We start from the raw sequence: 27,946 nt of genomic DNA, 5'->3' as shown, positions 1-27,946 counted from the left end.
CAAGCCTGTTGACATACCTGCTGCTTTCTGTGGCTGCCCAATGGCAACACTAATGCCTGCAACAGTAACAGGGAGCGTAGTGACTCCTGCAGATGATACAACAGCAGCTGGAACAGACACCACGGGAGGCTTTGCCAAAGCAACCTGTGCTGCTTGTGGAGTTTGGGCCTGGATCTGTCCTTGTGCTTGAAGCTGGGAAGCAGGAACACGAGTCTAAGCAGTAAGGAATGAAGATTATTGTATTGGCACAAGAAATATTTGCTGTATATAACAGGTCATTATAAAGCGATAGTTGTAAATGTTTCTAAATATAATTGCTCCTTTACAGTAACAGAATTCAGAGATGGTATTGGTAAGTAAGTGCAATTTAAAGCTATTTATCTTCCAGTTGTATCTTCTGTACTACCGAAAGTAAAGCAAAGGGCACTTGTATGCATGGATGACCAGTATTCAGTTCATTTAAACCCACAGAAAGAATAAGGTGTTTAAGGCTGTTTTTACAAAGTTAAAGACAACTTACAAGACGAGCAACTTGCAGGTTTGTCACAGTAGTGCCTGTGAGAACTGCACCAGGACGAGGGGCTGTAACTGCAGTGAGCTGCTGAGTTTGCTGTTGCTGCTGTACTTGCACTTGCGCTGTTTGCTGCTGTGCCCCTTGCTGTGTCTGCTGTGCTGCCTGCTGCTGGGGAAGCTGCAGTTTCTGCTTCTGCAGCTTGATCAGCTGCTCCTGCAAAAATCAAACACTTCCATCAGGGTGGACTGGATGACCTGTGAAATTCCAGGTCATTTTTCAATCAATTCTATGATTTTATGATAATTTCCTATCTTTTACATGACTACTAAAAAAAAAATGGAGATGAATCTGGAGCTTTGAAGACAAAACATTTTATGCCAGACTTTATCAAGAACAAAGAGCTAAGAATGCAACTCGTTTATGCAAGGGGTTGCTAGTAAGTGACAGCAAGTGCTTTACATCCTGACCTACTGCAGTAGTATCAGACTCAACTGCCTTCATGAGATTTTAGGAGGATTGAATTCAAGCTGCATTTCACTCTAGCCCAAGAAAGCAGGATATACAACACACACTGCTAATGATGCTTACAATAACAATGAGAGTAACAACACACCACCTTACTTCAGAAGCATTTCCTCACCTGTGACAATTTCCCTACAGTTTTTATTTGAGCTGGAGACTGGGCTTGTGCCTGAGCTTGAATCTGTGGGACCTGCACCTGAGCAGCCTGCTGCTGTTGTTGCCTCAGAAGCTGGAAGTGAGCAGGGGTGATTGTTTTGCCAGACAGCTGGACTGTTGGTGTAGCTGTGAATAAAGGAAACACAAAATGCTCTGAAGATTTGCAATGTTCAGTTTAATTCATTGATTTCACTTAAAAAAAAATCAAGCTGTTAAATGCCTATTTTTGTTCCAGCACAGTTTGTGGACTAACTACAAATAACACATAACTACAAATAACAACACATTAGCATAAACATGATGTAAAAGCAGAGTAAATAAAATATATGCTTCTTCCTTCATAATGAATTTTTGTCCAGACAGTCAACTCTAATATCTTCCTGCTAGATTATTAATAATCTTTTTTTAATTGTATGCCTAGGGGCCAAGCTGCTCTCTACTTCAACACTTCATCCAGAAATACTGGAGAGAAGTGTAATCTGAGCACCAACAATAAAGCAAGTTAAAAATCACACCACCGATTAATTTTGCTGCCAATGAACCCAGACTTTCAATACTGTGGGGCTACAGTGGTCAAGCAACCTACAGAAGTTCTGGAACCCTTTAGGTAATCCCCGAACACACGATTATTACCTGGTGTAACTTGAGTCACCAAAGATCTTGTCTGGGTCTGCACGGGTGTTAAGTTTGTAGTTACTACTGCTGATGCTGTCACTGATGTCACTGCACGGACTCCCTGGGTAGATGCAATGGTCACCAACTCTGTGGAAGCAGCAGGTGCTGCTGCAGTTCGCTGCTGGGTATGGACCACTTGTGCAGTTGCAGTGCCTCCCGAAGTCTGAAACAGAATAGAGTCATTATTTCTCACAGTTTCCAAATCTCATATAAAGCTATGGAACCTTCTGGAAGTGGACTGTACAGTTCTAGAAACAAACATGAAAAATGCAAAAGTATTGCAAGGGCAAAGCAGGTCCTTTCTAACACATCTATCTGTTTGGATATGTTCCAATCAGCATCTGGTTAAACCTTTTTCAAACAGGCTGATCACCAAACCCTTAAGTTTGATTTCACTATCCTTCACTTATTTTGCTTTATCTCCCATAGTCTTAAACCAACAAAATAATAATAAAGATCATAATTAACAAAGCACAAAACAGTTACAGGCTGGAAATGAGAGCAACATAATACACTGCCTATGACAGCAACTCATCTACAAACTATTTTTAACAGTACTATCTATTAGGCACTTTTTTCTGATCAACTGCTCCATGTGTTCTGATCTTTTGGTAAAGGAGAGGGGTTTGATAGAGAAGGATGATGCACATGAAATTAGCAAGAAGCAGAGTTTCTGATAACATGGAAAGCTAAAGAAGGAAACAGATACACTGATAAAACATGCAGCCAAAGGTCAGTCCAGGGACACAACTAGTGATGCGATCTACTCACAGTCAACGTTCCAGGTATAACGGGTGAAGCCAGACGTTTATTGATGGGCTGAAAGGTAGCAGCAGGGACTCCAGCAACTGTGTTCACTATGACATTTCCACTCACTGTAGCTGAAAGCAAGTGAGGATTAAATGTGAGATTCTAAAAGTGAAAATCTGAATCTCCAATGCCCAATTATAAAGTCTTCTTACCAGTCTGTATACTTGTCCCCGTAACTGCTGTTTTGATTGTGCCAGCCTATTTAGAAGACAATTGAGGTAAGAGATCCGAAAAACAATAGAAGAAAACTGAACTCTTATCTTTGCTGTTTATATCTCTTAAACTTTGCTGTTTAACACAAGGCTGCATTCCAGAAGTGACAAAATAAGAAAAATGCAATAAAATGCACAGATACTTCTGCAGTTGCTCATTCACTCTACGTATCAACAACTGATGTATATATGTAAGGATTCTGCCACTCTAATGAGCAAATGTTTGGTAAATACTGGTCATTTGATATCCTCCTTAGCAGAAGAAGAGAGCAATATCTTACTCTAGCACTTCACAGACAACCACTCGCACATGAACATCACTGAGCATTAAATACGGAGCAATACTTATGGGTCAGAACCTGTTCTCTGTGTCTTTCTGTAAAAGGCCTTCAACAAGCAAAATAAAATCACCACTGCTAGCACACGTTAGTATGCAAACTGGAGTGGCTCTAAAAGCAAAAGCCTCAGACCTGTCATCAGATTCATTAAAACAGACTCTAGATATAAGGAAGCCATGAAAACTTTGCACAGTTTGTAACACAACCATGGTAGGTCCTGTAGGATGCAACATTCCATTTGCTTTGCCAAGGTTAATAAAGCTTTGGGGTTTAAGCTAGTAGCTCTTACAGCCACATTCCCTTCTCTGCTTAAACACTGTTTACTGAAAACGTACTTGATTAAGTTAAAGTCTGAACGGAAAAAGGCAAAAAATCTTTGCAAAGGATATTATACTTTTCCACCTCAGAATGCCAAGAGCTATTGCTATAACGGTATGAACAGTCTTAATAAAAAAGCAAAAAAGAAGATACCCAGGATTCTCAGGAAATAAAAAAGAAAGAAGGAAATAGCTTTTATCTCACTACACTGACCTAAAATCCTCACTTTCCAGAGAAAATAAAACACACATTATGATACACACAGAAGAACTGAAGTTACTACATCAAAGGCACGAAGCCCTCCCTTTCTTACCAATACTGCTGTGTTGGCCACAGTAGTTACTGCAGTCTGCACTACTGCCTGTGGCTGCTGAACTACCTGTGCCTGAGCCTGTGGCTGAGGTTGGGCTTGTGCTTGCTGTACAGCTGGTTGCTGAGCTTGCTGCTGGCCAGCTTGCTGCTGCTGAGGCTGTGGACCTGTCTGCTGTTGTGCCCTCTGCTGTTCAGCCAAAGCCTAGGAAATCAAAGTGTGAGCTTCATAGTCTTCAAAACAGTGCATGTAACAATCAGGGTGTATTACTTAAAAACAAAATAACAAACAAAACCCCTTTAATTCAAAGTATATATTATGTGTGTGCAGAGACAGCATACAAATCTGCTTCATTTTAGCTCGCTAGCTCCCAGTTACCTGACCTAACCAGTTTCAAACTACAAGCTGTATTTGTGGTTATATGGCATAATGCATAGCACAACAAGCAATTTACTATCCATAAGCAAGAACAAATATCTCTTTCTGAATAATGTAAGTAAGGAGGCTACAGAATGGTCAAGAACAAACCAAGATACTTATGTTTGTAATATATTCCCCTAAAGAATGCTTCTCTACGAGTATGGGCGTGACATACGGGCCCAAGGAAAGCTCCCACTTTGGACCTTGGATATCTAAATCCTAGTACATCAATAATGTGCAGCTGCTCATAACATCTACTGTACTACCAAGGCTCTCTCAGGAGGCAGCTTTTCTCATACTTCCTCGGTTAATTTTTTAGCAGTCATATGTACAGCTGAGACCATACCTTTTTCTCTTTTGCAATACGTTCTGCTCGGAGGGATGCAACTTGAATTGGAGGAAGTGGCTTGTCGTAGTTGATTCCACTAGAAACAATGATAAGAAAAAGCACATAATTGTTAAAAGTAAGCAACTGAAAGTTAAAAAAAAGAAAAGAAGAAAAGCACTTCTATGCATTTCCTAACTCCTTTAAGACATAGGGTGCCCACCTTTCTGCAAGTACTGACGCATGCTTTGGATTCTTCTGGAAAGGATTCATGCCAAGTCTGCAATAGAGCAAAACTGTATTACTGGGCACAGAAGAAACTTAAAAACAATATTTAACTTCATGTTTTAATAGATGACACTGCAGTTTTGGTGAAGTTTTCATGATATTCCCACCAGTCCTGGAGCTTGTATATAGATAGACATTTTAAGGAAGACTCAGAGTAAACAGTAAACAAATACAGAAGTTACTGCAGGTATACACATACAAAACAACGTACTAGTCATCAGCATAGACATAAAGTATGTATAGTTCAGGTAAATGCAAAGTGTAGTTTATAACATAAGGTTGAAAACTGAGTGCTCTTCTGCTTTTAATCCACAAAATAAATTCATGCAGTGAGTAAAAGCTAACCCGAACACATGAAATATGAAGATGTTTCAATAACACAAGGCCAGAATGCAAGGAAAGAGATCATGAACAAAGAAACAAACCGGCAGTTTGATATAGAATGTAAAATAACTCTCAGTTGTGACAGCAATTCATAACAGATTCCAGGAGATCTGTGGTGACAGGGTGATTGGGATTGAATGATCCCAGTTAAACTTACAGAGGTTTGATAGGTGGACTTCTTTTCCCTGCAATCATTTTCATCATCTCAAAATGATTAGTATAAAGTTGCGTGTGGGTTGCACCCTCATCTTGAGCATAGATCTGATTGGTACGAAGTGGGCGACTGTTTTTAGTCTAAAAAATGAAAAGACACCAGCTTTCAATTGCAAACACACCCACATGGCTTTTTGTCTATGTATAAACACATGGTGCGCTTGTAGGTTATTTAAAAACGTACTCCAACATATCTATCACAGACTGGTTTCTGCCTCGTGTCACTGATAACTTACTGTTACACAAAACTCTATGGGAAATGTATAAAGAAAGAGCAAAATAAGGAGCAGTTCTCACGGTCACACTGGCATCAGCACTTGGGGACATACAAAATGGCAAACTCTAATTTGAAAAAGAATCTTCGCTTTAGTTTAGATCTTGCAAGTTTAATTCAGTACCCAAACCAAGAGCCCATTAGTTTATAGTTACACATAGCGCACACATAGTATAATAAAACCATCACTGCACTGCTCTCCCAACAAAGCTATGTTAACATCCAACACACCATGCCATTCTAACGTTTGACTTCTCCTAAGCAGAAACTGCCAGTCAGGGACAAACCTGCTTATTAGTCAGAGAATGGGACTACAGCCAGAAGTTCTGGGTTCTTTACCCAGTTCTGCCACTAAATTGCTGTATGGTTTGGAAGAAGTTGTTTACAATCATGGAATTTATTTCTGTTTCTGTAGCATACTATCATCTTCATTTACTAAAAGGTGTTTCATTACATTAAATTCACTAGATATTTGTAATCCACTTAGACTCTAGCATGAAGTACATTTTTACAGATCTTAAGTACAATCATAATAATCAGGATAAGTTTCATGGTGGTTGTTAGGTGAAAAAATACCCACTACAGTTTAAGTGAAATCACAAACTTCTTGCATGGTTTAAAATTTATCTATCAAATCCAAAAGCTGAAGGCTGGTGTCAATCCACTGTATCAACAAAGAAAGGAAAAATACATTTGGCAATTTAATTGATGTTTCAGAACCCAAGTAACACTCAACATGGATCTCATATGAATTATCTGCCCACCTCCATTGCTGCTAAATACCACAGTGTCTAGATTTGATTTGGAAAGAATACCAATGCACACCTTATAAATACTTTTTGTCTTCTTTTTAGGATTAGCTTCGTACATTAGCTGTAAAATAAGAAGGAAAGTTAGATGATCTTTTGTGGAAGATTTTGTTCAGGTGCTTTTTCTTTTCAAAGAAATCACATAAAATAAGTGGAAATCCTGATGAGGATAATTTTATAATCTTTAAAAAGTTATTTATTTACACTGTTGAAACGTTTAACAAAAAAACATGTGTTTATGGAGATAAGGAAAAAAAACTCTACAAACTTAAAGTAAAAAAAGACGCATCATTCTATGTAAACTCACCTTTCCTTCTTCCCTTGGGATAATTACATTTTCGTATCTGTTTCGGCATTGTTTTGGTGAGCGATAGACTCTGCTGCAGGAGTTAACAACATCACTAACAAGGTCCCAATTGGGAGTGTGTGCTGGCGATACAACAGCAAGATTTAAAGGAAGCTCCAGCAGCTGCTTCACTGCCTACAATAGATAAAGGTACAAAAGCTTCAGATGACAAATCATTTCAGTCTTCCAAACCTATCCTTATCTGCATGTGTCCACACACCATTACTACAATGATACAGATAGCTTAGGGCTCAGGCCATGGGTTCACCTATGTTCACAGAGAATAAATAAGCATAAAATGCTATTATGCAGACTGACGTGCAAGAAAACACTTGGAGATTGCTAGAAGAGGAAAACAGAGCTGCCACTCAAGTGCTGCTCTCTTCCCAAGGGTGGGAAGAACCTTAGCTGCATTATCCAATGTCCAGCCAGCACAACTAATCTTAAACATAATAGTAAGTGGTCTCTACAATAAAAATAAGACTTAATCATGCATTTTGGCTAATCGTACAGTTTAACCTTTAATTTATCCTTAGAGGAACACAAAGGCTAGGCAATGTGTTGTGAGTTATGTCAGCAAAATGCCAAACTAGCCATTAAGAATTAGAAATAACCTGGGAGAGATAAAGTGCAGAAAGAGCCATTTCTGAAACCAGAAGCAAAAATACAATAAATAATAACAGATGAAAGTGTAGGTATCATCTGACCTGCAGAAGTGCCCAGTCTTCACTAATCAACCACTCTGGATTATCCTGTCCAGCCTCAGTAGCTGGTTTGACAAGAGTTGGCAAAGGCTTTGCAAACTGTGTCTGTTGTTTCAACAAGATGTTTTTCTTTTGCTCTTTGCCCTCTCGGCGCATTTTCAACATTCCTGGAGTAGCTCGATCGAAAAGGGAACGAGGTGGAATAACTGTCTCTCCATGACGTTGCTTTTTCTTCCTACCTGCAGCTAGGACAAAAACCCCCAACATTCTTGGTAAATAGTTACCACCATTCTTTTGATTCCTCTGCTACTTACAGCTGCAAAATGCTCCTATATGTGTAGAGAGTATTCCTCACTGCCTTTGAAAAGCATGCTGTCACTAACTAAACAAGCCTGCTATAAAGTAAGGCCCTAATTCACATAATAGAATGGCTGTGTTCTAAACTTGTCCTTTGAAGAACACTTATATGTCTAAATAGAAAGACACACTGTAAGAACCGGGGTTTTCAGTGATTTTACTGTTTCAAGACCATGGCGAGACAAGAATTTTCACATCTTCAAACCTGTAAATTTGATCTTTTCTGGTCCAAACATGTAGTAGGTATGAAAAATCCCCCGACTTCTTTAGCTTTCAGCAATAAATCTCAGAACAGTTTTGAACAAGGACTTACCAGATGGATCTGTTTTGTGTCGTTTACGCTCCTTCCTGACATACACTGGAGGTAACTTTGATTCTGGAATAGGGGTAGTATCGTACATCAGGCACATAACAGAATCTATGTAGATATCGTTGTCATCCTGAGGTGGAGTGGGAGGAGTCCAAAGCTACAGAATAAAATTAGTAGTTACTGCTATATTAACACTGATCATTATGTTTCAAAAACCAATAAGCCTGTTTAGGCTTCCTGGTATTACTTCTACTTACTGGCATTATTTCGGTTTGTCCATCTGGACCTTCATAGACATATTCCTACACAGCAAAAAGAAGAATACAATTCAAATGATCCAACTGAACCCTGAAGGAAAAGGTATTCTCAGAATAGCTGTTAAGAAATACACTATTAACAAGACTAACCAGGACTTACTTTGTTGTATGCATCCTCCCGAGTGTAGGTTAGAAGTTCCTCTTCATCCTCCCAAAGCATTTTTTGCTCTTTTGCCTTTAACTCCTTCATATGCTGGACTTCCCATGCTTTCTTTGCAGTTTTCAATTCCATCTACGTGAAAGTCAGACACCTTATAAACTTTATGCAGTAACAGTCACTGACTACAAGCTATCAATTTGTATTTTTATGGACAAACTCCTTGAACTGTGACATTTTCAGGCACAGAAATCTTGCAGCAATTTCTTAATAGATACTTTCACAATCATTTAGAAGAGATAGTTTTTGGTCTCTGTTGAGGGTCTTTAAACCCTCAAAATAAAGCACTAAGAATTTCAGTTAAACAACCAAGACAACCAGAACACAGCTCCTTTACCCAACTATGCAGGTTCACTGAAGTTAATTAAATTCTCTGTTCCCCACAGCTATCAATAGAGTACAACAAATATTTGCTGAGCTGTGCTGGAGCATGTCATTCCCATTTTATAGAAAAGAAATTAAGAACTGACACCTTCTTAAACCAAGAGAATCCCAAAATAATAAGCTCTCTGTAAGGCATTCTGGCGTTCATAAAGTATAGCAAGAGAAGATCACAGAAGTGCCTACAATATATTCCACATCATTGGAGTAACTTCCACTTCACATTGAAAAAATAACCCTGCTCATACCTACTGTGACAGAACAATATGGAAAAGAAAGGCGTGCTGTTTTACCTCATTCAGACGCGGCTCATTCTCATCAACTGAAACATGGAAGAGCTCTAAATAATTCAAAGCATACTTCTCAATTGGAGTCAGCTGAGAGAACGTATCAAGGAAAAAGAAAAGTTAGTATTGAGGATAATAAAAGGAATGTGAACTGAAGGAGAGTGTATCAATGCTCTCTTTAAAACTAATCTCCCTCTCTGATAGCTTAACATCTTCAGTCAGTAGGAGATGTCCCATCCATTTAATGGGAATATCAATCCCAGAGAAAAGTTGCTTTAAGCCAGACTGCAAAGAAATTGAAATACTCAAACTAAACATTACTTTTTAACCAAATATTCACGGAAAGTCATGGTACCTGATCCACAACAGCAACTAACTCCTGCAGCTGTGAGGGCTCTTCATTGTATTTTGTCTCACAGAGCTCTGAGATTAATGGTTCAATGCTTGAGACACGTCCTATTTCTTGTACACAATCGTTTGACTCCTCATCCTCTTGTTCAATACTGTTGAGGGCCTTTCAAAAAGACATATTTTAAAAATATTGAAGACTTCAACAACATGTAGAGAAACCCCATAAGAAATTCACTGAAATCCAACACAGATTTGTGGAATAGGTGTCTGCTGAGGCAAGAGAAACAGTCCCCAGAATGTGCATAACAAAACTGTGGGCTTTGGAAGTTTTGTTACAAGGAAAATCACAAAACAACATAAAACTACCAGAAAAAGAGATTGGCAGAATTTACCCAAATAAAAAGAGATAAGGCAACTGTTCAATACTAATGTTGCACAGCTGTGTTTTTAACATGTATGTTAATAATTACCTCTATGAATGGTCTTGCAACTTTAGGTGAAATATTTTCTGCTGGAGACGGCTCTTGAGAAAGTACTACGAATTCTTCTGCTTTCACTCTAAATCCAGAATCCTCCATAGGAGAATGAACCTCAAATAATTCCTGAATTGTTTGCTTTATAAATAAAAGGAAAAATAAAAAGAAGTAAATTCAGCTGTCAGAACCATTCTACATTTTTATATAACTTTGAATTAGCTCAGGTTCAAGTGACCTTATAAACTATGGACTAACTAAAGAAAGAATAAACTTATATCTATTATTTCTGGAAAATCAGCTGGTTTCTGTCCTGTAACTTTCTCTGTAGGACTACAGAGTAGAATAAAGTGTTAACAGTTTGTTTATAGGGAACTCAGAAATATTGTTTCATTCTACACCACTGTACTGAGAATGCCAGAAGGGGATGGACTAGCTTAATTACTGCACTCACTGTCTGCTGCATCTTCAGAGCAGCAACTGAGAGCCTATCTCACTAAATACCCAAACTTTGTATGTCACATTTTTAAAGTTGTTGAAACCTTCATCCTTACAAGCTCTGCAGAGTTTTGCAGCAGCGCTCAAGAAACCAGAATATATTGTCACACAGGTGATACCTGTGCATCACTGCGCAAGTAATGGGACAAAAAGCAGATGAACGGTAATTTAGAGAATACAGCACTAACACCTAGAGTTCAAGCAATCATGAAATCTAATGACTGCTTATCCATTCTAGCCCAAATAGATTTCTACTAAACTGTTACTAACCATTCCAACACAGGTAAACACCGCAACATAGATGTTTCGATGTATTTTGAATATTAACTTACTTGTGTTAAAAAGGCCATTGAATAGTCATTTCCCTGAGCAGCTACTTCTCTGATCAAGTCCTTTGTGCCATTTTTCAAAAGCTTTTCTTCTACTGAATTACCACTGACAAGCCTAAATTAAAAGGAAAAAGAATAGAAATCTAATTAGTCATTTCCAAAACAGCTTTCAGAAACAAAAAGAGAAGCTTCCCTTAGAGAATAACACCAAACTCTAAGCATGTGGTGGTTTGTGGGGTTGTGGTACACGCTCAGAACAAAACACATACCACCACCTTTGCTTTAAAGCTTTCATTTAACAACTAGTGTAATTAGAAAAATCAAGAACAAAGATCAAAGGACACCTCATTTGAATAACTCCATGTAAACTAACTGTCAAAAAACAAGTATGAAAGATTCATTCATTACATTTGGCATTAAGACCGACCACATTTTCATATGATAACCTAGCATCTTCTTTACTGAAGTGAGATGAAGTTTTTGCACTGTTTCCACTTTATTTCAGTTCACGCAGAGCAGCACTATCTCAATTAACCTTACATTAAAACATGCTAAAGAGCGGTCGTTGAGCTGTAACCATCACCTGTATATATGGATATCTTTACATCTCCCAATTCTGTCACACCATTCCTGAGCTTTTGCATCCATCACTGGGTTTAGATCATTGTCATAAAACACAACTGTGTCTGCCTCAACAAGATTGACTCCAGTGGAACGACTGTGAGAGGAAAGGATGGCACAGAAAATGCGCTTGTCTCTGTTGAAAATTTTCATCAGCTCCTACACAAATGGAGTAAAAGGAGTAAATAAACCATATACAGCAATAAAATGCCAAACCAAATTGACTACAGCCTAATGAAAACACAGACAAGAACAAGTTCTTCAATATGAATAAGAAACCAGGCAAATCTCCTTCTCCTGCTGTAGCATATAATAACCTGAGCAGCACATATTGCTGTTCCAGTGGACAACTGCTAGGGCAATCTTACCTGCCGTTGTTCATGGTTAGCATATTCATCAATCCTCACAAATGTGAGGAAATGGAAATTCAGGAACAATTCCAGTATGTCCAACATCAGAATCATCTGTGATAAGATCAGCACACGGCGCCCTTCAGATTTCAACTTTTGAAGCAGGACAGCAAGAGCTTCTAATTTTCCTACATTTCAAACAAGAAAATCAATAATAGTTTTGTACAGAAATTCTGTTCCAGTGAAACAGGAAATCATGGAAACATTATCACCAAATGTCATCATTTACCTGAGTCATACTGCACCAGCCGGAGGTCAGGGAACTGCAGCAAGCGAGGAGTGGTAATCCTTTGCAACTGATGCAAGTGTGGAGCTGCCTTCTGCTTAAGACTGTGCTTAAGGAGTTTTAGTCTATGACTATATGAAGGGGGAGGATTTGCTACATACATACATGGGGGAGCAGCAACTGCAGCTGGCAATACGAGGAGAGCCCTATAAGAAGCATCAAAACAAGGGAATACCAGTTTAAAAAGTTATATACAAAATTATCATCTGCAGCAATAATTTTCAGCCTGTCAACCATGTAATTTTACACTGTTATCTAACCACTTCATTAAAGTGTCTTAGTAAGTGCTGAATGCCTTCAAAGTGTTAATATTCTCCATCTCCCTTTATACTTTTGTTTTGTCTGCTTTGATGATAGCTTCTGTTAAGGTGTTTGCACTGTGACCACTGCATTCAGTCCCTGGAGCTCAAACACAAGAAACACCCATCATACCAAACTCACTAAAAGCAATACAGAAACTGTGTCTTGGCTTTTGTTGGTTGACTCAGAACTATTCAGAAATAAATCCAAAGCGTAGGAATGGAAGATGAGTTATGGTCAGCTGAATTTGGGCTTGAAATTAGGAATAAGTACTGAAAACTCTTATTATAAAGATCCTAAAGGAAACAGAAGTGACTGTTATTTTTATGTTTGTACTGCACATCATTTATGCTAAATGTATCAGTCTAAACCAAACAGGAACAGAAACAACATTTTAAAGCTTTTTTGAAAAGGACTGTTTAAGAAATAACTAAATGTGGTAAAGGCTTGAGACAGTCACACGTTACCTGTTAACTACATCCTTTAGAGATTCTTGTTGCTGACCCAAAGTCAGGATCATTTCTTGCAGTGGGCTACTTGGGCCTCCAGAGGCACTTGAAGAAAGGCAACAGTTCACAAAGCCAGCCCACCTCCAGCTGTTGTCTTGACTGGAAGATGGCTGAGAGGGCTTTCTTTCACCAGCCAAAGAACAAACACTCAGCAAGTCTCTGCCATACATCGGGGCCCGTGAACAACGGCGCTCATTGCCAGAAAATATTCTGTCCAGACGCTCCTTCAAAAGCCGGTTCTTCTCTTCATATGTTTCCTTTGCCAAGGAGAGTTGAAAAAGAACCATTTGCTGCTCATCATAAAAACGTAGGAATTTGAGTTTCTTTAGAATGCAGCTATCAGGATCAGAGCACTGTGTGCTTTATACCACCACCATCCTAGATTATAAGAACTATGTAAAGCAATCACTAAAGGTATAAACTTTGGATAAAATTTGAATTCATATTAAATCCAATTCATATTAAAGAGTCAATTATATCTTATTTTAATACCTACTTGGTTTTTTAAAGTACTTTTTCATAGTTTTGTAAATAAACCGAAACTATTAATTTATATTTAGGACATTTCAATTAACACGTTAATATTTATGAGGTGCAGGTTCTTGCACAGTTTAACATATACTTGATGTTTCCCTATGCTTTATAGGTTGCTTGAGTATCTTTGCTTGTGAAAATCTTATGATTCCTTTATTTATGCATTACTATGTAATTACGACGTATTACAGTCACAAGAACCTGTCTGCTGCCACAGCACAAGAAACCTGATAGCTGCTTTTATACACAAGAATTTATCTGAAACTATGGATTACAACTGAAAAGGCACCAGTTCTGTCAACCTGAAACACTGACAGAAGCTGGTTTACCTACTCTGTAGTCATCAAAGTTCCTAATTAATCCCAGCTTCGTAACTTAAGGCTTCCAACTATTGCCTGGATCTAGTATCAAGCCTGAAAAGTGTTGTTTCCTGAAGAAAACAAAAATTAAGTACCTGCAGTTGTCCATGCGTTAAACCAGGTGCTGGTTTTAACGCTGCTCCCATGTCACCAGATGACAAATTAGGAACTGCAGTTCTACCTGGAATACAAACTGAGAATAAACATTGTGTTTATATATTTATTCTTTAGATAGGTTTCATTTTATTTTCAATAACAGACATTTCATAGCTGCAACACATCATAACTGCAGACAAGTTTTTAGTCAAAATGTCCACTGGGTATTGCAAATTCATATTTTGCTACACACCACATATCTGACAGACGTTTACACCAGCTGTTTTCACAAAAGTCCAAGACAGATCAATGGAATTTTACTTTGCTTTGCACAAAGACCTGCTGCATTCGTAGCTTATTCAAAATGCCATGTAAAGTGCAATACGCTATCACATAGGTTATAACATTTAGAAGTTATACTCTAAATCAGCAACAGATTGTTCCAATTCATCTTAGAGCAATCACCTAAGATTTTTCAGAAAACACATGAATTCAGTGTATCTATAAACTGGTGAAACTGTATGATGAAATCTCATGATGGAGTTCTTGTGGATTCAACTGCTAGCAAATGTTTTTCCAGACAGCTAACTAAACTATCAGAACATTACACACAACTTAACGGAACTACAGTGATCACACACTAGCAGATTACAGACACTGTGTAGCAGTTATTTTCTTGATAGGATATATAGGTTTCTATCTCAGTCGGAATACATTGCTCATCAGCACTGATTATTTGTACTAGAAAAGCAGCACAACCCTCTGCTGGTCACTGTGAGTCTGTAGTGGTGAGTCAACACACCCATGAAGAACTGCATTCAAGTTAACAAGCAGATGCTGGCCCTTACATTAAGACTAACAGACTCTAAAGAGTATGCAGAGGTTTAAGCTTTGCCTTTCCATATTTTTATTATGAACAACCAAACAGAGATAGCCAATATAAATCCAGTTTTACTACACAGCTCCATGTGATCCCAGCAATTTCAGTTTCCAATCACCCAAAGCAATGGAATTTATTTAGCATTTTATCCAGACTTCAGAAAGTCAAAGTAAGTATTTTCAAAAGGCTTTACATCTTCCTCCAAAGATGAACAGCAATAATAATAACGTTCTCTTTTATCAACTGGAAACAGTACTTCAGTTATTATTGCTTTTAACAGAGCCCTCTTTTTACCATCATGAGAGTAGTAAGATGTGTGAGTTTTTGTAGAACTCTTACATCAATTTTCATTCTGAACTGTGGCCATGATTAGGAGCACCTGTAGTGCAATCAGAGCTGGAGGGTGAAACATTTGAACCACAGTTCTTCCAAACTATGACAGAAATTGTTTACCTCCGAACAACAGGGAGGCTGTTGAAGCTTCCTCTCACCTTTTTATGACAAGATGTTTACTCTTCAGAGAGTCAAAGTATGAACTTCAGTGGCACATTAATACATCAAAAAGGAGCAGTAAGCAGTCTGTTTTGAGGGAATGGTTTATATCCAGAGAACATTACAGCATATGGCCATTTCCAGGGAACAAACTCCTAGCATTGCATTTATCATCATTTTTCAATCTGCTGTTTTGTTGTAAATGCATCTTAGACAGAAATTTCTCTATCGTTTTTCAATCAATATCTTGATCATATTTTTAAGCAAGAAACCAATCACATTTGCAGCAAGGCACCAAACACCTAAGCAGTATTTGCAGAGGGAAAACAGTAGCTTGATTAGATAGAGAAGCAAAGAAAATTAGCCAAAGGCAAAAACAACGTGGAAAAATCGAGAGAATTGCTGGACATTCTCTGTCAGTACAAAAAATAATCACCCTGACTTTCCCTTGAAAAAAGTAACCAACTATTTCACACTCATTTCTTCCCACAAAAAATATACCTATGACACAACCGGGGGAAAAAAAGCTATATATTTAATAGAGTTTCAAGCTCCCCCAGGTTTGTACTGAAAAATGATCTAATTAGCATACCTAATCACACACAAATCAGAAGGATGTGCCTCACAGTTTACCTGCTTCTGAACTCATTTTACAGAACTGTGATCTATAACAATCTGGACTTATGTATCAATGTGATTTTAGTAACTGAATGTTTAGATACAGATATTTCAGATTAGAAAACCTACCTTGCTGTGCCACTGCTGTGGAAGTTGGGACACCTGCTTGATGCTGGTTTCCTAAAGCGTTCAGAGCATTCTGAACAGCTCCTGCTTGGGAAACTGTCTGCATGACAACTGGGCCCTGAGGTCTCAAATACTGCTGACCAGGTGCTGAAACAATCTGAAGAACACTTCCTGCAACAAAGGATTTTCAGAAAGTTAGACTCAACAGAGTGGAAAAGAATAAAGACTGTAAATAGTCTTCTCTGGCAAAAGATACTACTGTTACAGACTGGCAGACAAGTTCATTACACCAATCTGATTTAAAGTACTGTAAGATCTGGTAAGAGGGAAATGCCTAAATCTTCATAATTGATGAGGATTTTCACATTGTAGGGATATCATTCTAAATCTAGGTATTTTATACTGAATTCAGACGAAATCAGGTCAACCAATAAATCCTCACTTAGTGTTCCCTCTATCTATTTTGTTAGCCACAGAGAATCAAGATTTCCAGGTTCTCCTGATTTTGGCAACAGGCATACCACCAGCGAGGGAAACTTGAGGGCAAAATATACTGTAAGAAGAGTATTCAGGCCAGGGTAATAGTTGGGTCAAAATACAGAGGCACAACAATCCTCAAGTATTATTTATACCATCTCAGAACAAAAAACATCCTCAGTTTTGTCTGTTTCTGCTCATTAGGGATTTAATCTGAAATAATGCCTCACCTTACTTTAGCTGTATTGCATACGTGTGAAAACAAATTCAATAACAAAATCTTGAAATACATTACAGAAAAAGAAAGTAACCATGTCTTTCATTTGTCAGGTATTTATTTTTCAAAGCAGAACTACCTTATTATCCTTGTCTCACATAGAAAACAGGTAGAGCAGAACAATGTAAGCAGTGGGGATGGAAAAATCTCTTTAACATATAGCAGCAAGGAATGTGCTGCCCATAACAAAGCATTCTGAATAATTGAAAACTCCCTGTTTTGAAATAAGTACCTTGTAACTGCAAGGGTTGCCCTGCTGTGAGCTGGCGAAGTTGACTATGTGATAAAGTGAACTTGTTCCCTTGGAATTGCAGTGTTACAGGGGTCTCTGGCTGAGCGATCCTGCCTTGTGCTCCTGCTATAGAAGCCAGCTGGGCTATTTTTACTACCTCACCACCTGTCAAAGAGGGAAACAGGCATTAAAAAAGACCAAAGTGGAAGGCAGTTTGTTCAATAGTCACAATTCTTAGTTTTGGTTAGTAAACTGGTGCTGAAGCGCCTTCCATGCATAATTATACTCAAGAGTGCATCAAAAGTGTCATATAAAAGTTAAGCAGGTATTGCTTTCTATATTTGATGGGCAAACTGAAAAAAAGCTGATTGTTTACAGGGTAAGAACATCAACATTTTAGAAGTTATCACTTTCATTAGCAAAAAAGTTAAGAGCTACCTGAAAACTCATGTGACACTTTGTAACAGGACGAGTATAGACATTGAAGTGATTTTCACTGCCTTTTCAAGAGCACGAAGGAAGGTTTAAGGAAAGGAACAGACAAAAATATCCACATACGTGGCACTGTAAATATACAGTTGAAATGGCCTGAAATTTGCTGATGAGACATGATTTATATTAAGCGATCTGCACTTAGACAAACCAAAAAGCTTTAGAAGTGACAAGTACCAAGCTTTTTGTGATTTAAATGCAGAAAGGTTAGAGGCATTTAAGCATTAAGTTTTATGGTATCGAGAAAATACTGGCGTGAAAATGTAGCTTTTGTAAAGGCAGTGCATTACCCCAGAGATAAAATTAATACATCAGTGCTCAGTACTCTATACACATGCTAATAGGCAGTGCACATACAACCTTAAAGCAAAGCCTCATCGCTTTTCTCTGCCTAACTGTTGAGACGTTCCTCTCTGTGAGAGGCCTTTAGCAGATGGATTAGTGTTTAATATGAAAGGAATAATTAGGATAGAGCTAAAACATGTGGTCTGAAGGAAGTCTTGCCAGCAGAAGAAACATGCAGAAATAGGAGATTAAGTTGACACCGCTAATGTATGTCCACAGCAATTCTATTGTTTGTTATCCAATTTTCGATTTTCCTTGGTCATAAAGCAACATACTGAGCAAGGCTAATCAGAAGAGTGAAAAAAAAAACAGCGATTCTGCACACATTTTTAGGGTGCCTAGTAACTTAACCTCATTGTAGTATAAAGGTGGGAGAAACCTGGAAAGGGGAGGCCACTTACTAGGCAACCGTGCCTGGGCCTGAGAGGTCAGTACCAGCCTCTGAGGCAGCACACTCTGTTGGATGGTGTGTGAGGGGGCCTGTGGCTGGGCCTGCCCTAGCTGAGAGGCCGGCGCAGAGGTCTGGCCCCGCGGTTTCACAGGGTTGGCTGTGCTAGTTGCTGTGGTGAAGGTCGCTGCGGGCTGGTGTCTTGGAGCACTGGTGGAAGCCTGAGTTGTCTGAAACTGTGCTGCTGCAGCTGCAATCAATAAGGGTTGTTTGGGCAAGCTGTTAGAGGTTTTAACTCCACTCTTTTAAACAACCTGCATTAAAAAGAAACCTTCCAACAGGATATTAAAATGGCTACAGGAACGGCTTGTCCTTACAGAATGGGATTTCTATCCACACCTTCTACTCCATCCTCTTTTTACAACATCATGTATTTGGAAAGCATTGCTTAAAAGCTTAAATAAAGACACAAACGCACTGTAAATTCCCATCATTGATAGAACATTACACATGATCAGGGTTTAAATACCAACTGTGCCATATTTACTCCACACGCTAACAGTTAGGTTACACAAAGCTTAGTTTGCATTATATTGGCAGATTATACTGTAGAAACTAGTGGGGAAATTTACTGGCAATTAGTCTGTTGGTATTTCTAAGCCATTAGTATTCTAGGCAATTAAGCTAGAGGGGAAAGGAGTTCTATTAACAGACCTTTATCCGACTACACAGAGGCTCAGGTAACCAACCTAGCACTAACTTTCCTACCTTGATTTGAAGACACCGTAGCTATAGGTGATCTTCCTCGTACTTGTGCCTGTTGAGTTACAGTTGCTGTGGTCACTGTGCGTTGTACTTGAGTGCTTGGGAAGACTACAGTCCTGCCCTCAGGTTTCTGACCATACTGAACAGGTTGAAACAACCTGAAAAGAATACAAAAATTCAAAGTCTACAGGAAGGTCACAGTTCAGCCTTTAACAATGAGCTCTACCATCCAGGAAAACATAAATCAAATACACCAGATGCTCATGTCTTTCTTGCATACAACTGAAACTGGCAAGACTCATCACTTCAGCAAACTTCAAGTGTGGACATTTCATAAAGTCATTTTGCTAAGTCCAAGAAGAAACCTTTCATTGCCATGCATCCAGTTTAATGCTGGATGCATGAGAATTACAGGAAACAGCTTAAAAGAGTCTAGCCTGATTCCTGGAAAAAGAATGGGGATCTCATATCATTTCCAGAGAGATGTCAACATGTCATCAGGCAGCTCTTTTGCATCAGAAAAACAGTTCCACTTTACTTTGTGATCACTGCTTCACTAGCAGAGAAATACTTTTAGAAATTCACTGCTATAAAACTCCACGTGTCTCTTATAACACTGCAAGCACAGTTAACCCTGTAGGTCCAACTTAGTCTTTTAGTTGCAAAACAATACTCACTTGCCATAAACAAGGACCCCAAGAATAAAATCCACCTGCTGCTGAAGTAAAAACTATGGGAAATCCATAAGCAAACTTCAAACGGAGCCACACGCCTCAAAAAACTATTCAAATAGAATCCTTCTTTTCAAGAGTGAACAAGAAAGCAACAGAACAATAAAATGCAAAGTCAAGTCTGAGGTTTTGTATGAATCACATTACTAGAGATGCAGACAGAACGCTGTAAAAATAGCAACAGGACTACATTTCCTCTCTGTAATTCTAGTTTAAAAGGAGTGCAGTTGTACATACCTGTTTGGTTTGAGTTTCACGGGGTTGGGCCTAGCTGGTGGTGGAGGGGAGCTGTAGATTTCTTCGATCAGCTTTCTAGTAACCTTCTGTTTTGGCAACATTTGTGCTTCATAATGAGTCATTTTGTTTTCCATTCCAATGAGATCAAAAAGAGACAGGTCTGATTCCTAAGGGATGTTGCAAAATAAGGTTTATTATATGTGATAACCCAAACAGTTAAGTCCTCTCCATGTTCTCTGCTTAATTCACTTTCTGTATTTTTAGAAATAAATGCTGTAAATTTAAAAAGTAAACTATTAATTATTAGCCAAAACTGTTTAGAAACCTTGGAAATATATCTTAAACTGATAATCCCATTTTAAGCATCAGCATTGGAAGGAAAAGAACGTAAATCATTAGCCAGTTATGGAAATCAAAGCAAGACACATTTAACAATTCTTAATATATCACAATTTCCAAAGAATAAAGTAGAACTCCTAGAAGGTGTTTGTTAACTCTCAAGCTCAAATGCCAAACTACAAAGGCACACATATAATTTAGGAGTAGAAGAATATGAAGGAAGTAAATAAGGTTAATCAAAAAGATCACCCCATCTGCTCCACTACTCATACTTCTCTCTAATGCAATTATTTCCTTTGATTATCCTGAAGAGGGGAATTACTTCTTTTAGGATAACACAAATAGTGGTACTTCAAATGGATTGACAGAAGCATATTAATTTAGTCACTTTAGCATATTAATTTAGAAAAAGAGTAAGTCTTGCTCTCCTTTAGCTACTGAAAGCAGAAGGAAAATTACAGAATGCCGCTAGACATTTCCTGACACATTTCAGCATCAGAAAACTCCTGCAAACATGAGTACAATGAAAGCAAAGTTAAGTTCTCTTTGACCAAGTAGTTAATGAAAAATTACTGATTGCAAACGACTTGAAAAGCTCAAACTACTATTACAAAAAAGAGATGCAACAAGTACACACTTGGTAGGCACAGCTATGGAACTGTGAATTCCTTCTTTTTATAAACTTCAAGTAGATTTAAGATGTATAAGAAGACAATAATATTAAGTACTGAAATTCTGCAAGAGCGGTCAAGAGAGAAAAATACTCACCTTCCAAATATCCTTTTCTAGGGCACTCAGTACCAGAGACGCAGTTCTGTACTCCAGTGTTTCTGATACATAAGAGGTACTTGAAAGCCGGGGGTTTATCAGATCAGGGTGATTACAAATCCGCTGCAGCTGCATCAGGACATGCAGGACACTGATGAAGTGTCCGCTTTTGAGGGCTTCTTGGGTTCTACCAAATAATTTGTACAGAAATACATTAATTTAAGTACAGCTTTTATGGAGATGTCCCTAAATCAGCACGGTGAGAATGTGAAATGGCAGTATGTTATGCAAAAGTCTTAAAACCAACTTAACTTATACCTAGGTTTTTCTAGAGCATTTTAAGTAGCACTAAACCAAATGTAAACTTGGAAACATGAAACTTTAGGACCAGTGGTACCTTATAGCGAAGTACAACCTAACCACCATCCTAACCTCTACCCATTTTGTTTCTTTCATCCCGTACCTATCAATGACCACTTAATATCACAGCACAGGTAAATGCGTGGGTATGAGGAGAACCACTTTGGGCTTTAAGAAATAATGAACCACTCTTTAGGGACAAATCTTAAAGCACAAGAGCAGTAAATCTGATCATTACAACTTGACTTTAAGGTTTCCAAGGTTAAATGCATGTTTTTCATTAGCTTCACAGCCCCACTTGCCTGTAATTTTAGTTTACAATGTAATCATGTCCTACCCACTGGTCATACTGGAAAATCTCAGAAAAACACTAAAACACTTCCAACCATGATAATCAATTATCATCTTGCTTAAGCACCAAAAATGACAGCATTATTTACTGTTTTAACTCCTTACCCTGGTTGTAAAATGACATCTTCATACATAGCTTTTTGTCGACTAGAAAGACGACACTTTAGCACATGCTCGTATTTCTTTGTTAGCTGCTTTTCAACGTCTCTCTTTGATCTTCGCAAAATAAATGGTTGAATCATCTGCAACATTTCAGAATCAAGGGGAATAAGAAATCTCACTTCAAAGATGCAGTTTTACAACAGGAAGCTAGACCTATTCACACCTAACACATCTGATGTGATAAGCCTCATATGCCATATATAATCATATTGCTGTACACACAGTTGTAAGGCTTTAATTTGTTCTTTAATTTCTGCATGTTATGCTTCAAATCAGAGCCTTACATTATTTTTTTAAGAAACCTCCATACTATTCTGGTAGCAGAAACTCCTGCTTTCAGCAAGACTTTGTCTGAACTGAACGAAGTGTTAAGAAAAGCCAGAAATTTCAAGCTGAACCACATCTATTCATCTCTTCTTTCTTCCCTATTTTTTCCCCCCAACATCTAACTACTGTAGTAGGACAGATGAGGAAAAATTACAACATACTCTGTGTAACCTGATGACCAGTTTATGGCAATAATCCTGGTTCTCCTCATTAGGTGCTTTTACTGGAAAATCCAGGTAAGGTCTGGAAATTCCCGGAATCAGAAAATGCACCATGGTCCACAACTCCATCAATGTGTTATGCAAAGGAGTGTCTATCAGAAGTAAACGATGCTGGCTGTGAATAGTAAAAGAAGATTTTAAAACAATACAGCATTTAGCTAGCATCATTATGAAAAGGACATCAATATTCGAACACTGCTTACTGTAGTTCAGGTTTGTCAGATAGAAGAACTAAGCACAGAAGAAATTTAAATCTAGGCTAAATTGTCTTTTTACTCTTGAATATACCACCAAAATAAATTCCTTGTTGCAGAACATCAGAACATACAAGGGGATCTGTTTGGGAGCACGAAGTATCAGTGAAGAAGAATTATAGTTATGATAGTGGCAACAAAAAAATCCTGAGCATGTCTCTCAATCCTGATTGTTTCACTGAAGACACCTCTGGAGGCACATGTTGCACAGGAAATTGGACAGATCAAACCAAGAGGGCTTTTATCAGTTTTCTCTTAAGAAGAGAACTGTGTAACAATGAAGAGAGAAAAACTCACTACCAGCAGGAGAACAATTCCCTGCTCCTTACCTGCGGAGACTGAAAAGTGCCTCCCAGTGTTTCTCAGTCATGTTCTTGATTTGTTGCATCTCATCTACTATTAAGTATTTCCATCGCATTTTCATAAATGCTGGGTGGCCTTTGAACAGCTGTTTGTAGGAAGTGATACACACATTGAAGCTGTTGGGTTCTGTCCATTCCTACAGAAAAAGGGACAGAAAAGTTAAGACAGAATTCTCAAGTATCTTACAACCAGCTATTTCTTTGCTAAGAACAGAAAGATGCTATGACTCCAATAAATGCTTAAGTGCCAGTTAAAGCTCTTCCCATCTAAAATGGGAATACAACAGCATAAAAGTTGCAAAACACAGTACCTGTCTTTTTGCCCTAAGCTCCCTCTGGCTGCCAAAGTAGAGAAGTATTTTCAACCCCGGGCACCAGCGTTTCAATTCCAGTTCCCATTTCAATATGTTACAGCTCCGTACAACAACAAGGTGAGGGCCCCAATTACCTATAGGAGGGGAAACAGCAGTTAACTATAGGACGAAACTCCTCAAAATTCATGTGGTTTATATTCCCCCCTGATACTTTGAGTGCAGTGCACTAAATTCGTCATTAAAAGTGAGATCCAGTAACAACAGAGGTATTTTAATGACTAATCCATACTTTACTATTTATTAGACACAAAGGAAGTACCCTTTGTGCACCTACTATCTATTTTTCCCTCAACTACATCAACTGCTTGAATAAGAAATACTATCCCCACACGACCACCTTAGCTTAACTTATGTCCTTAAACCATCCTCAGTACAATACCACGATAAGTAATATCTGAGATGATATGCAAAACACACTTGTTTAAGGGTTCATATTTACTCCTTCAGTTTAACTATATGTGGCCATTTGGTCATTACACAATTTTTTAAGGCTTTTTTATATCAATGAACTAGGCTTCAGATGAATTTTGCCACCCAGAAGGTAACAGCAGATTGCTCAAACAATGTAGTTGATAGGAAGACACCCCAATGCCACACAATCTAAGATAGTTTTTTCTGACATAATCTTACTCTGTGCGTTATCTAAAGTCTGATACGGTTCAGCAGAAATAAAGTGACCCAAGGCTACAATCCACAAAGATAACGTTGGTGCAGTACCTGTCTAAAATTGTTGGACAAATGAACTTACCTTCATTACAAGCCAAGTGGGCAAAAAAGGCAATAATTTGTACTGTTTTTCCAAGCCCAGCTTCATCTGCCAGAATGCCATTGAGATTCTTCCTGTACAGCTTTGCTAGCCAGTCCAGCCCAATCTTTTGATATTCTCTGAGAGGCCCATACAGCAGTGATGGAGTATTGTATTTTATCTGTAATGTGAATAATTTCATACTTTTTTCCCCAAGTTAAATTCACAGAGCATGTCACAAAACACAACCATTCTATAGTTCAACAACTAGAAAATATTTAATATAATTTGTTGTTAAAATCTGCAAAATCATGTAAAAGCGAGCATACACAGTAGCAGAAAATGGGGAGTCTTACCGCTGTTGTTATCCTGGAGCTGCCTTTAGGTAACAGCATTTCTGCTGCAGCAGCAACTTCTGCTATGTCTCGCATATGCTTCTTTGGAGGACTTGATCTGTCTATACCTTTGTACTGGTCAATGCTGAGGAGGGAGTCTATGAGGACAACTTCTTTCTGAGGACTTTCCCTATCAGAGATACGGTCTTCTATTTCTATGAGAGAATAATTACATTAGCATTTAAAATAACCTTCAGTAGCAGATACACAAACGAATTGAGATGGCTAGAATTCAGATAGGGGTCTGAAAGGAGGCAGCTAACTTAAAAACAATTCTATGATTTTCAGGCTATTTAAGATTAAACGAAAACAGCCTAAGCTCAGGATCATACACATGTTCTGGACATTCACAACAGCAAGGCTAACATGACCATTAGCTTTTCACAACGTCTAGGGAGGTCCTCTCATACTGCTTAAAACCTATCCTCAAACATGTAATTCTATTGTCATGTTAGTACAGAACAAATGGCAACTGTGTAATAATAGCTAGCTATGGAAGTGTACTGTTTAATTCAGTGTAGGGAGGCTCTTCTAAGCTCACTATTGTTCCTGAGCATCTCACACATCTTATGACAGGAAATGCTACCCTCTTTTCCTAAACTGAGAAATTAAAAAGAAAGGAAGAAATTCTTCAAAGAGCATTTAGTAATAATTAATAATTAAAATTTGTAGTATTTAGTAATAAGAGGAACGAATGCAATTTTTCTAATGACCATTCAAAATGCTTAGCAAGTAAGCCACTGCACTTTCCATTCATTCTTGTATGTAACGTTCTTCTTCACTTAAAACTAAAAAACATTTTAAATGTGATTCACTCAGTACTTGTTTTCCCCTAGTATAAAACATCTTTTAATAGAGACCTGAAGAGCCAATCAACTTATTTGACCTTGTAAGTCAGCACTTCTTCTAAACAAAAAGTAACTTACCTTCCTCACTGCTATCCTCTTCACTGTCAGGCTTTGGCTGGGGCCAGTGAAAACTTTCTGCAAAGGCACCTTCATACATCTTCAGTAAATCTTCCAAAGGCAATTCAGCTGAAGGTCATTAAAAGATTTAAGTTTAAAAATATGAAATCTTGGAACAAGCAGTACCATTGTCTTTAATCTCATTACATTCTTCACAATCGTATAAAGCCAGTTCTCTAATCAGAAGTTAATGGAAGAGGTAATTATTAGGTGGACGATGGCAATATTTATTTAATGACCTTGATTACAGAGAACACTTTGCAATACACCCAGCCGTCTGCTCACCCAGCTTTCTTTTTGCTATATTATAAATCCACCATACAAACTGACAGTAAACCACTGGTTGGGGAAGTAGGGGCACCAAATCCAGCCAAGTGGCCTGAAGACAACTCAAGACTTTAAAGTTCCAAAATTGAGCTGTACCTCAACCCTGCTAAAGAGTATCTCCATGATTCTGTGACGTGTTGACGCAAAAATGTGCTCCATGACTGGCAGTGGCAAGTCAATCAGGAAACATCCTCATTAGGAACTTGGCTGACTGGCCAAGAGTTATAATACCTCCAACTGGCCAGCTGGCTGCAGCCACTAAGCTGCCAAACAGACCAAACAAGCTGATTTGGAAACTGCATATTAATTACCAGACAGGCTTTGCTTAATGGGAAGCTTGCCTCTAAAAATCAGCAAGGTTTTTGCCATGATAAGTGAAGTGATCCCCCTGGGATACTTTGCATACATCTAGCTCAACATAGCAGTTGCTATGTTGCTAATGAAAGCGAGCTGCCAGCCCCTTATGTCCAAGTATTTATACACCCACCCCCAAGACTGGCATTTCAGGGCCCTTTCAGACCTATCAGGCGGGTCACAAAACCCTTCTGAGATACTCAAGACAGTTGATGGTAAGACATTCATGTTCAATCTGATACTCAACTGGTTTTAAGTATTTATCATGCCCTTCTAGAATTTAGGTTGAGAGCTTTTGGTGTGAGGTTTTAAAGAAATGCAGTGCTTCAATAGAGGAATACTTTTTCTCAAGCCATCTTGTCTGATAACTAGGTAAGTATATGGACTGCTTTATAAAGTACATCATATATGTCCATCATCATCCCATAAACTAACTGCTACAGCTTTCCAAACAGGAAAACATATGACCGAACATCTGAATGCATTCTACTTCTCATCTATAACCCTATTCACAAACATAACTGCCGCGTGTTCTCACTTGTTCTTTCAGAACCTACCACAGAGAAGCATCAAGCTACGTGCCTACCTTCTTTGGCTAGATTAGACAATTCAGTTTGATGGTTTATGTTTCCTTCTTTAGCTTCTTGTTCTTCAATTGTTTCTTCTTCATCTTCAACTAAAATAAAAACAAAAGCTAACCTTACACAATAATTCAGGAAGTTTGTAGTTATACACCCATGAAGTGTACTAGCATAGAGTATTATCTATAAGTTAGCAGGATTAAAAAAAAAATAAAATCTATAGAACTATAAAAATTTAAAAAATTATTTTCACTTTCATTGAAGCTCTGTTAAGGAAAATTGCCTATGAAATTGCCTATCTAATCTCTCTAAGAAATGGATGAAGGTTGGTATTTGACTTGTGAAAAGCAGGAACAGACCAAAACCCTGTGCGTTTAGGGTTTTAATATACAACTTAAGTATTACACTACAGGTGCACAACTTTGAAAAGTGACTTACCTTCCTCATCAGTCAAAGACATGCTTGCCTTTCTTTTCCTTCCAGATGATGAACCCTGACATTAAATAATAAGGATATTTAAAATCAAAAAACAGATCTAGGGAGGCTTCTTGTTTGTTTTTTTAAAGAAAGCAAAAAGTGCCTTGCAATCACAGCAGCACTTGTTAATAGACACTTAACACCTATTAGTACTTTCATGGTCATACAAAAGCAAATACTCTGCTTCTGTACTGAAGGTAGCATGCAATCAGCCACTCCAAGTGTTTGTGATTCAAACTGCTCAAGTCCAGCTGTGGCACAAAGCCATAGTACACTCCTTCCTTCAGAAACATTGTGGAGGCACAAAGCCTTCTACTCAGGTTGAATTGAG

General features: G+C 38.2%; 1 protein-coding gene across 19 annotated transcripts in view; it reads right to left on the bottom strand.

Moving 5' to 3' along the window:
• EP400 (E1A binding protein p400) overlaps nt 1–27,946 on the bottom strand; it is a 49,439-nt gene that overhangs the window by 6,713 nt on the left and 14,780 nt on the right. For 8 of the 19 annotated variants that reach the window (XM_080628553.1, XM_080628564.1, XM_080628565.1 and 5 more), the window contains 40 exons: nt 27,577–27,631; nt 27,144–27,233; nt 25,838–25,945; nt 24,873–25,066; nt 24,520–24,697; nt 23,709–23,845; nt 23,365–23,534; nt 22,722–22,896; nt 22,177–22,313; nt 21,361–21,547; nt 20,254–20,420; nt 19,289–19,443; nt 18,534–18,770; nt 17,296–17,460; nt 16,313–16,480; nt 14,193–14,290; nt 13,163–13,494; nt 12,339–12,541; nt 12,068–12,237; nt 11,662–11,858; nt 11,082–11,193; nt 10,249–10,392; nt 9,783–9,941; nt 9,434–9,517; nt 8,703–8,834; nt 8,543–8,587; nt 8,289–8,442; nt 7,622–7,863; nt 6,876–7,049; nt 6,585–6,632; nt 5,430–5,566; nt 4,824–4,880; nt 4,622–4,700; nt 3,859–4,059; nt 2,830–2,875; nt 2,639–2,748; nt 1,826–2,030; nt 1,155–1,318; nt 521–727; nt 18–213 (listed from right to left, as the gene is read on the bottom strand). In XM_080628553.1, the coding sequence (XP_080484679.1) occupies nt 18–213; nt 521–727; nt 1,155–1,318; nt 1,826–2,030; nt 2,639–2,748; nt 2,830–2,875; nt 3,859–4,059; nt 4,622–4,700; nt 4,824–4,880; nt 5,430–5,566; nt 6,585–6,632; nt 6,876–7,049; nt 7,622–7,863; nt 8,289–8,442; nt 8,543–8,587; nt 8,703–8,834; nt 9,434–9,517; nt 9,783–9,941; nt 10,249–10,392; nt 11,082–11,193; nt 11,662–11,858; nt 12,068–12,237; nt 12,339–12,541; nt 13,163–13,494; nt 14,193–14,290; nt 16,313–16,480; nt 17,296–17,460; nt 18,534–18,770; nt 19,289–19,443; nt 20,254–20,420; nt 21,361–21,547; nt 22,177–22,313; nt 22,722–22,896; nt 23,365–23,534; nt 23,709–23,845; nt 24,520–24,697; nt 24,873–25,066; nt 25,838–25,945; nt 27,144–27,233; nt 27,577–27,631 (6,019 nt within the window). The remainder of the gene's footprint in view (nt 1–17; nt 214–520; nt 728–1,154; nt 1,319–1,825; nt 2,031–2,638; nt 2,749–2,829; nt 2,876–3,858; nt 4,060–4,621; nt 4,701–4,823; nt 4,881–5,429; nt 5,567–6,584; nt 6,633–6,875; nt 7,050–7,621; nt 7,864–8,288; nt 8,443–8,542; nt 8,588–8,702; nt 8,835–9,433; nt 9,518–9,782; nt 9,942–10,248; nt 10,393–11,081; nt 11,194–11,661; nt 11,859–12,067; nt 12,238–12,338; nt 12,542–13,162; nt 13,495–14,192; nt 14,291–16,312; nt 16,481–17,295; nt 17,461–18,533; nt 18,771–19,288; nt 19,444–20,253; nt 20,421–21,360; nt 21,548–22,176; nt 22,314–22,721; nt 22,897–23,364; nt 23,535–23,708; nt 23,846–24,519; nt 24,698–24,872; nt 25,067–25,837; nt 25,946–27,143; nt 27,234–27,576; nt 27,632–27,946) is intronic. The other 11 variants (XM_080628569.1, XM_080628561.1, XM_080628557.1 and 8 more) reach the window with 8 other exon arrangements.

This window comes from Psittacula echo (genome assembly GCF_963264785.1).
Source record: "Psittacula echo genome assembly, chromosome: 13".
NCBI lineage: Eukaryota > Metazoa > Chordata > Aves > Psittaciformes > Psittacidae > Psittacula > Psittacula echo.
Note: the sequence above shows the minus strand (reverse complement) of the source record. Positions and strands in the feature narration are given on the sequence as shown.